The sequence below is a fragment of the Onychostruthus taczanowskii genome, unplaced genomic scaffold (genome assembly GCF_017590055.1).
Source record: "Onychostruthus taczanowskii isolate IOZ18803 unplaced genomic scaffold, ASM1759005v1 scaffold18, whole genome shotgun sequence".
NCBI classification, from domain to species: domain Eukaryota; kingdom Metazoa; phylum Chordata; class Aves; order Passeriformes; family Passeridae; genus Onychostruthus; species Onychostruthus taczanowskii.
The window spans coordinates 10,820,388-10,830,438 of record NW_024499017.1 but is presented as its reverse complement, the minus strand read 5'-3'; the positions used below and the strand labels follow the sequence as shown (position 1 = coordinate 10,830,438).

Genomic DNA, 10,051 nt, shown 5'->3' with positions numbered 1-10,051 from the left:
CATTGATCATTCCATTATCACTCTGTTACACTTAATTTCCTCTTCATCTTTCAAGTCAAACTCCATCCCAGACCACATCAATAGTGCTGGGAGCACCCTGATGGATTACCCTGGCTCTGGCGTGCTGCAGGTACCCTGCAAAATTGCTTTTGTCTTGCCCCAGCACCACCGAGCTCTGCTCAGCTGTTCAGAGCAGAAAATTAACAAGAGCATCGTGATTTTTTTAACCACTCTGACGTGATTTTGCACCAAGCATTTAACTGGTGCATGAGACAGCAAAGCAACAGAACTGTGCCAGTCTGGGGGCTCTGACAGGAGCAAAGAGCAGCTTTAGCAGCCACCTGGGCAGCTCCTGCCTCAGCCCTGCCCAGGCAGTGCCAGGGGATCCTGCCCAGAGGCTGCACCATGGAACCCCAGGGATTGCCAGGGCTCCCCACTCTGAATAAATGAAGGCAGAAAATTAAACCTGAGGAACTTTGTGAGATGAACAAACTCTGTCATCCTCTGAGAGCAAAGGAGCTTTTGGAGAGGAATGTCCCTAGAATTACTCTCCATGGGAGCAGTGATTGTAGCCATGATATTTTATGAAAAATCCTTTGCTAGGATTTTTCTCCTATTCTAGCTGAGAAGCCCCAGAAAAGAAATGTAAAAAGTAACTGTCCGATGGCTGTAGAATGTAGTCTGGACATTGTTTACCAACAGGTGCATCTGTGATTAGTGCATGTTAGTTGTTTCTAATTAATGGCCAATCACAGTCAGCTGGCTCAGACTCTCTGGGAGTCAGGAGCCCTTATTATTCATTCCATTCCTTTTCTTTCTAGACTTCTGATAAATCCTTTTCTCTCTATTCTTTTAGTATAGTTTTAGTATAACATTTTAATATAATATATATCATAATATAATAAATCAGCCTTCTGAAACACGGAGTCAAGATTCGCTCTACTCACACAAAGCATCAACCATAAGTGATCTCCTGTTGAAATCAGTGATTTCCTGTTGAAATCAGTGGCTGCCAATGCCTTTGGTTTAAAGGAAGAAAAAAAACCCCCTCTTCCTTCTCCTTTCCAGATCCAGCCAAACCAGCAGCACTTCCCTCATCCACAGCCCAACAAAGGGTTCCATTGGTCCCAGAAATTACAATACTGAGCACTGTGGGCATTTGGGATTATAAGAAATGCCAATTAAAAAATTAAGTCTCATCTGCCCATTTTTTCTGCTGCGCAGAGATTCTCTGAGCCAGGCTGTTCACAGCCAGGATGTTCTCAGTAATTTGATTTCGGAGTTTATCAAAGTGCAAACTGCATTAAGAGCAGCCCATGGCAGTGCAGCTCTGCAGGGCAGAAGCACAGCCTGGTGACCCTTCCTTCCCTTGCCGTGTGAGTTTTTTGTCCCCTCACATTTAGCTGTGCTGGCTTATTTATTCACAGAGGGTTGAAAACTCACCCCAAGAGGGGCAGTGATGGTGAAGAGCTTCATGAGGTGCCCTTGCTCCAGGTTGGGTTCCCCTCAGCATGCCTAATTTCTGACAAATTTTTATGGCAACAGGAATTACCTGCAGATGCTGATTTCAAATCTGCAAGACAGTGGCAAATGAGTTCCAAGAATATTCCATGAGCCCCTTGCCACCAGAGCAGAACTTTCACTGCCAACCTGTAATGGTGAAACAAGTCCTTTTTATTGCCACTATTTTAACCCTTTTAATAACATTTTAACTCATTTGCTTAAGATGTTGGCACCCAATAGTTGTGGTATTACTCAAATTGATAGATGTAAAAATGCGATGTAAAAATTAATAGATGTAAAAATGCAAATTAATAGATGTAAAAATGCAATGGCCAAATTGCTGAGAGAATTTAATCCCCATTTAACTCTCCAATTCACCTCTTTGGTGCCTGCCTTTTCTTCAGCTGGCCTATCCCCACTCCAGATAATGAATTTATAAAGACATTTTTATTATTTTTTTTCTTTTTTTTTTCTTTTTCTGGCAAGGTCAATTCAGTAATTTGCAGCAATAATTCCAGGTGCTGAATCTCCTCCTGTGTGAGCTGCCCAGCCCCTGCTGGTGCAGTCTGAAGGGATAATTACAGCAGCAAAATCTCTCCTTATTCTGCACGAGGTTCATGGCAACATGATCAGAGTGTGGCAAGTGCAGGGCAAGCTTGAGCTGGAGCTTTACTCATGGCTGGCTGAATAACAAAATCACAAATAACAAAATCACAAATAACAGTGACAAGTGTTGATTCACAAGCATTTATCACCTTGTTCCCAGGGTTGTTTTCCACCTCCAGTTCATTTTCCCAGTGGGATTCCTCAGTTGCCACGCTGTCTTATTTGTGTGTTACCGACCCTGGCCAAGGGATGTGTTTTGACTTTTGAAAGCAGGAAACTGATAATATATTAACCTGAACTCTTCCCTTGGCACTCATGCATGCACACACAACTTTTTGACAGAATAGACAGCTTGAAATTTGTCAGCCTGTGTAGCCCCAGAGCAGGGAAATGAAAGATGACCTCAGTGTCCCTTGCAGTGTCCCTTGCAGGGGTCCCAGTTGTGGGTTTCTCTGGGTCTGGATTGAGGGCACCTGAGACAGTAGTTCACATTTGGACTCAGGTGTTTATTATTTCTTATCAGTGAAACAGTCTCACAACCATGAGTTCAGCAGCCTTTCATTAGAAGGCACAAAATGGCCAACAATCTCTTGTTACAAGGTCTTTTAAGACTAAACTATCCAATTAAGGAAGGACACCCAAATTATTTCCCTTTTAACCCAATAACTGATCCCAAAGAACAATGAGGACTTTTCTGCCCAATTACCAACACCCTGTGCCCTCCATCTTGCTTCCATCCACAACACACTAAAAATCCCAGAATCTAAATTTCTCACCCAAGTGATCCACCCACACTACTCTCTATAACCTATTTCACATTTTTGTGGTTTCTGGCCTATCTTGAAGTCTGGGAAACTTTCTCCATGAGTGAGGGTCAGGGTCAGTGCTCCCCTGGGGGTCAGGGCAGCCCAGAGCAGAGAGAGAAATATTCCAAGTGCCCTGGGCTTCCACACAGCCTGAGCTTCCAATGGATTCATTCTGCAGCTTCAGAGACACTAAAAACCTTTCTAAGCTACAGTAACCAGAATGATAAGTTGAATTTTCCTGCCATGCAATTAGGGTTACAATTTAATTTAATTTCTTCTGAAACATGCTGGGTGTTTCATCTCAGAGGGCTGTGGGATCCTTCCAATATCCTGCTTGGCACAGAGCTGCCCACACTTTGATGGCTTGATATTGTATATTTTTGTGCATTTAGCTGCACAGATAAGCACTGCCAAAGCACGGCAGTGTCCCAGAAGTGGAAATAATCATGTACTATCAATGCAGCCTAAAACCCGGCAGTGTTTAAGGCCCAAGTTATGTTCTCTTCCAGGTGCAACTCTCACTCATCACATGCTCCAAACATCTTTTTATTCATAACACAGAGAAAGAACAAGTTCTTTTCATCATCATCTACTCACTGATAAAAGGGGAAAAGAGGTCAGGGAGATAAAACCAGTTCTTCTCCATACCTGGCCAGGGAACAGGCCCACAGCAGTTTCTGTGTCAGGGATAAAAGAACCCCCTGAATCCTGGATGAGGAGCTGGAGACACAGATTTCTGTAGGAAATGCTTGCTTGGGAACACAAGCAAAAGAAATTCGGTCATTTTTTCACAGGCATGAATTGATTTCCCTGCACTGAGAGCCTTTATCTCAGCAAATCCAATGCCAGGGCTGCTCTGCTTTTGAATTCCCTGGGGAAATCTTGGGGGTGGGCTCTGCAGCAGAGCCAGCATGGATCTGAGCAGGGTCAGGGGAGCTGAACAGCAGCTCCAGCTGGGCAGGAATGGGCTGTCACTGCTCCAGGGACACACATTTGCACATTTTGGAGCTGGCCTTTATTCCCAGTGGCTGCACAGCCGTGTCATTGTCCCTTTTCCTGGCTAGGTTTCCCTGCTGGCTCCCACACTGTTTGTTTTCCAGATGGCTCCTCTGTCCATCTCCAAACTCCTCTGTCCATCTCTCCTGCTTTACAGAGCTGGAACTGGAAGGACACGTTTCAAATTTCCATGAGGAAAAATATTTCAACCGGCCTTCGTTTCAGTCTGAGAAACTGGAACGGAGCTGGAAACTCCTGACTGATTTGCCAAACTTCTTTTAACTCAATAACAGAGGGGGAAAAAATCTTAATGGAGCAGGCACTGAGAATAATTACCTACTCTCCTCCACACATGAAGTATTTATAATCAAATCACCTGGCTTTGTCTATTCAAAGGAGCAGAAATGCCAATGGGTTCTGTAAGAGATATTCATGAAATGTCATCCTTTAAATTTTCATCTATTTCTGTGTAGATTGTTAGCACTCAAGAGATAAGACCTACCTAAGCTTAACTGCTCATCCAGAAGAAAGCAAGAAATACAATAAAGGAACATTTTAATATCGTGCATTAAATAATAATAATAAAAAAACCTGGGAAATAAATAATTCATTTTGCTTTGTGTGAAGAAATGAAGACTTCGGGAACATGGAGATATATTAAACAGAGACAACACCTGTCATTCAAACAAAAATGTATAATCCTGAGAGCAGAGAAGCTCTTTACACAGACTGATTTAGCACCACGCTCATACACCAATAACCAAAAGAAGACAGAAGGCTAATTAATAAAAGAACAACGCAATTTTCAACCGAAATGTAGAAACAGTGAAAAGCTTTAATTGTTGTGCCGGTCTGTGTACTACCGCGGGATGGGCGAGGGACTACATTTCCCACAATGCCGCGGGGCGAGCGCTCTCGCGAGAGCTGGCGGAAGCGGAGGGGCGCGGCCCGGAAGTGGAGCCGCCAGCGGAGCGACCATGGCCGAGACCGACCCCAAGAGCGTCCAGGACCTGACGGCCGTGGTGAGGCCCGGGCCGGGCTGCAGGGGCTGGGAGAGCCGGGAGAGGAGGGAAAACCCTCTTCTGGATGGGGCTTGGAGCAGACTGCTCCGTGGGAGGTGTCGCTGGCCGTGGCAGGGGGTGGAAGGAGAGGGGGCCCTCATCCCAAAGAGATCCGTGACCCCACAGAATTCCCCGTGTGATTAACGGGGCCGTGGAGCTGCTGGCCTGGGGTTGGTCTGGGAATGACACCCCAAAATTCCCCCTGTGATTGCCAGCCCCATGGAGGCTGCTAGCCTGGGGTTGGTCTGGGAATGACCCCCCAAAATTCCCCGTGTGATTGACAGCCCCATGGAGGCTGCTGGCCTGGGGTTGGTCTGGGAATGACACCCCAAAATTCCCCGTGTGATTGACAGCCCCATGGAGGCTGCTGGCCTGGGTTTGATCTGGGAATGACACCCCAAAATTCCCTGTGTGATTGACAGCCCCATGGAGGCTGCTGGCCTGGGTTTGGTCTGGGAATGACACCCCAAAATTCCCCGTGTGATTGACAGCCCCATGGAGGCTGCTGGCCTGGGTTTGGTCCGGGAATGACACCCCCAAAATTCCCCGTGTGATTGACAGCCCCATGGAGGCTGCTGGCCTGGGTTTGGTGGTGGTTGGGGGGCACAGGCGGTTTGTAGATCTCACAAATGTTTTCTGTAAGCATCAGTTCTCCTGGTTATACATCTATTTAAGTAGCATTTTTACCTCTAGGTGTAACCATACTGCAGGGGTTTGAGGTCAGCAGTGAAAGAACAGTGTGGTTATGACATGAGATCGGGTGACAGCTCTGAAGGAAACAAACCATTTCTTCTTTATCCCTTTCTTTTAGGTGCAGACATTGCTCCAGCAAATGCAGGACAAGTTTCAAACCATGTCTGACCAAATAATTGGAAGAAATATCCTTTTCTAAACTCAGATGGGGGCAGGATTACAAGTGTCTGTTGGCCAGTGGGGTTTGTAAGATAAATTTGAAGTGGCCATAAGTGTCTGCTCAAAGCTGAAAGGATAAAAACAATTAAACCAAGGCAGTGTTACCCACTTGTAGGGGAGTGTGATCACTTCAGTGCTGGGCTGGGAAAGGAAGGACCTGGAGCTGCTGCAGAGAGCCCAGAGGCGGCTCCAGGGTGAGCAGAGGATGGAGCAGCTCTGCTGGAGGAAAGGCTGGGATTGTTCATCTGGAAAAGACAAATTTCAGGGTGGTTTAATGGTGGCCTGGAGGGAGCCCAGAGGAAAGAGGGAATGGGACTGGTTATGTGAGCCTGGAGTGCCAGGAGGGGGGGAATGGGCTCAGAATGAAGAGAGCAGGGTGAGATGGGATATTGGGAATGAGGAATTGTCCCTGTGAAGAGAACAGGGTGAGATGGGATATTGGGAATTGCCCCTGTGAAGAGAGCAGGGTGAAATGGGATACTGGGAATTGTCCCTGTGGAGAGAGCAGGGTGAGATGGGACATGGGGAATTCAGAATTGTCCCTGTGAAAAGAGCAGGGGAAGATGGGATATTGGGAATTGCCCCTGTGAAGAGAGCAGGGTGAAATGGGATACTGGGAATTGTCCCTGTGGAGAGAGCAGGGTGAGATGGGACATGGGGAATTCAGAATTGTCCCTGTGAAAAGAGCAGGGGAAGATGGGATATTGGGAATTGCCCCTGTGAAGAGAGCAGGGTGAAATGGGATACTGGGAATTGTCCCTGTGGAGAGAGCAGGGTGAGATGGGACATGGGGAATTCAGAATTGTCCCTGTGAAGAGAACAGGGTGAGATGGGATATTGGGAATGAGGAATTGTCCCTGGGAAGAGAGCAGGGTGAGATGGGATATTGTGAATTCAGAATTGTCCCTGTGAAAAGAGCAGGGTAAGATGGGATATTGGGAATTCAGAATTGTCCCTGTGAAGAGAGCAGGGTGAGATGGGATATTGGGAATTGTCCCTGTGAAGAGAGCAGGGTGAGATGGGATATCGGGAGTTGGGAATTGTCCCTGTGAGTGTGCTCAGAGCCTGGCACAGCCGTGGCTGCCCCTGGCAGTGCCCGGGGCCGGGCTGGCCGGGCTCGGAGCAGCCTGGGCAGGAGGCATTTGGCAGGGGGGGCTGAGGGGGCCCTGCTGGGGCTGCCAGGGCCCCGTGCTGTCCTTGACCCCCCGGCAGTCGATGACATGAGCTGCCGCATCGACGACCTGGAGCGCAACATCGCCGACCTCATGATGCAGGCGGGCGTGGAGGAGCTCGAGGGGGAGAACAAGACCCCGGCTTCCAACAAGGGTTAAGGTAAATGGCCTTGGAACAGACTCCTGGGCGTTTGGAATTGCTGGCTGTAACACAGAGGGAGCTGTTCCTGGTTTGGGAGCTGCTCTGGGAGTCGTGCAGAGGGGATTGCATAGGGAGGTGATTGTGCTGGAGAGAGAGAGCATGGCCAGGGAGGGGAATAGAGCACTAGGAGCTGCTGAAGGGGCTCAGGTTGAAGAAAAGGAGCTCGGGGGGGCCCTCCTGGCATTTGGAATTACTGACTGTAGCACAGAGGGAGCTGTTCCTTGTTTTGGGGGATAGTCTGGGAGATTGTGCTGGAGAGAGAGAGCATGGCCAGGGTGGGGAATGGAGCACCAGGAGCTGCTGAGGGGGCTCAGCCTGGAGAAAAGGAGCTCAGGGGGGCCCTTGTGGCTCTGCACAACTCTGCTAGGAGGGGACAGCCGGGGGATTGGGCTCTGCTCCCAGGGAACAACAGCAAGAGAGGGAACGGCCTCAGGCTGGGCCAGGGCAGGCTCAGGGTGGACATCAGGAGGGATTTCTCCATGGAAAAGGCAGTCAGGCTTTGGAGCACACTGCCCAGGTGGAGTAGCTGTCCCTCAGCTGTAAATTCCTCCTGTGTGCCATCTGGGAGCTTGCAGGCAGCAGTGACTCCTTCACAGCTGGCTGTGTGGGAGGGCGCTCAGGCATGAGGCAATCCATGTCCCAGGGCAGTGCTCCCTGGAGGAATGCAATTCACCTTCCAGTAAATATTATATATCATATATTCTCACAGCCTTTCTGATTGCCAACTTGCCCTTCTATTACAGTGGGCCTGTGTTTGGAACAGATATGTTCTTGTTAAGGTATCTGTTTCTGTGCTACCTTGTTAAAAACACAAATTATTACTGGCTTTGTTGCCCTCAGTGTCGTTTCCATTAGTCTGAAGCCCACAAATGAAAATCTCTGATGAGCATGATTCTCTTAATTCTCAGTAATCTCCTTTCTTATTATTTTTCCCCCAACAGGTTGCCAGCAACTCAAGATAAATCATGGAAGATTACTTTTTTCTTTTTTTCTACAAATCCTTGGAATTAAAGAATGGCTTTTTGCAACTCCAGTGTGTGAAAGCATTTTTATATTGTTACAGAGCTTGCATTCCTAATGTACATTGTATAGTTGGGGTAGGGTAGTTTCTATTTTGATTTTGTGTACTGTAATTTCACTTTTTGAATTCTTGTAACGAGGATCTTGGTTGTGTTATTAAAACACAGATCTTATGGATCTCAACTCCTGGGTGTATTTTTTTGTGGAGTCACTTTTTTCTCTTTCCTGTACTTTTGTAGATGTTTCATGTTTGATAGCTCAGCATTTAGTGACTCCCTCCAAACGGGAACCTTGCCTTGTCCTACGTGAGTTTGTGGAGTGAAGCACAAGATTGAAACTTAATTAATTGCATTAATTGTAGCTCTGAGCGTCGGGCACTCACTAGTTGAGGATTGTGTTGTCTTTCATACATGTAATAAAGGTGATTTTTGGAAACAAGAGGCACTGAACATCAAAACCATCTCTGCTACTGCTGGTGTTACCTGAGCTGGGTGTTCCTGGAGCATCAAGGAGATGCAGATTGACCATGGGAGACTGAGCAGCCACTGCCACCCCCAGCTGTGACACCTGGAGCTGTTAACTGAGCAATCTCACCGTGGGACTGAAGGTTTTTAACATCTCCTCTGGCATTGCCTTTGATCCATAACTGGATTGATGGACAGAGCAGGGATGGGGTTGTGGAATGTCTGTGTGGGGTTTTCAGTGGGAATCACTGCCTCCTTGGACACGAGTTTGCTAGCAAAGCAGTGATGCATGAGGAACAAAAAAGGAGAGAAGCCAGGTAGATTTTTAAAGCCTTGCTTCTCTCAGAATAACAACTTCAAAATATTTGATTTTTTTGGTTTGCTTTTCTAATCATACCCATATCTTCAGGCCTGGAGGATGTATTTGTTACATTTTGGCCATGGAAGGTGTGTTTGGGAGAGTCTGTACTGTGTCACTTGTGAAGGAAAATGACCAATGTCAGCTATTCCTGACAATCATTGCAATGCTCCTCCAGCTTCAAATTTCAGCAAGCACTAGTGGCAGGCAGCAGCTACAGGTGCACCACTGCAGCTGCTCCTTAAATGCCACCAAATTAGCACTTGGGTGCTGTGAAGGCAATATGACAGGTCATTTTTCCAAACTCACTGTAATAAAAGCTCATAATAAAGGGGGAATTTTGTGAACATGAGAAATGTATCAATATGTACTTGTAATACCAGCCTTAGGTCCTTTGTAATGTCATTTCAAAAAAAAATCTAATAAACGGTTATGTGGTAACAAATAGCCAGGTTGTGTGTGTTACAGCACAATCTAGCATAAATATATAATTGTATGGGAGATTATATTTAGTTGTGAGTTATAAAAAGACTTTGGCACAGCTGCTGCTCACAGGAAAGTCTTAAAATCCAGGAGTGTCCTGTATAGTAAAAAGGTGATGATCCATGCCCTGTCAGATCTGGACTTTAGCAGCTAATTAGAACATGGGAAAAATATTAATTAGAAATAATAATAATAAATCAAACAATAATAAATCATTATAATTAATTCTAATTAGAACATGGGAAAAATATTAATTAGAAATAATAATAATAAATCATAATTAATTATAATAAATTATTAACTAGAATATGGGAAAGCATATTAAAGTGGATAATAATTTTGTATGATGTTTATATGTGTACATTCTCTTATTATATGTGATGTATGATATTATAAGTCCTCATCTGGCTGTGTTCCTCCATGGCCATTGCTGAATTTGCCTGTACCCTGTGCAGCAGCAGTAGCCCT

The 10,051-nt window shown here is 46.2% G+C and overlaps 1 protein-coding gene across 1 annotated transcript; it reads left to right on the top strand.

The window, feature by feature from the left end:
• Nucleotides 1-4,845: 4,845 nt before the first annotated feature.
• On the top strand, nucleotides 4,846-9,541 carry HSBP1 (heat shock factor binding protein 1). Its single transcript, XM_041400833.1, has 4 exons — nucleotides 4,846-4,933; nucleotides 5,784-5,850; nucleotides 7,097-7,216; nucleotides 8,200-9,541. The coding sequence occupies exons 1-3, from the start codon at nucleotides 4,889-4,891 to the stop codon at nucleotides 7,213-7,215; spliced, it is 231 nt and encodes a 76-aa protein (XP_041256767.1). The 5' UTR covers nucleotides 4,846-4,888; the 3' UTR covers nucleotide 7,216; nucleotides 8,200-9,541.
• The last annotated feature ends 510 nt before the right edge of the window (nucleotides 9,542-10,051 follow it).

Coding starts and splice junctions, on each gene's coding strand:
- HSBP1 (XM_041400833.1), top strand. CDS start 4,889: ATGGCCGAGACCGACCCCAAGAGCGTCCAGGACCTGACGGCCGTG. Junction 4,934..5,783: donor TCCAGGACCTGACGGCCGTG/GTGAGGCCCGGG, acceptor CCTTTCTTTTAG/GTGCAGACATTGCTCCAGCA. Junction 5,851..7,096: donor TGACCAAATAATTGGAAGAA/ATATCCTTTTCT, acceptor ACCCCCCGGCAG/TCGATGACATGAGCTGCCGC.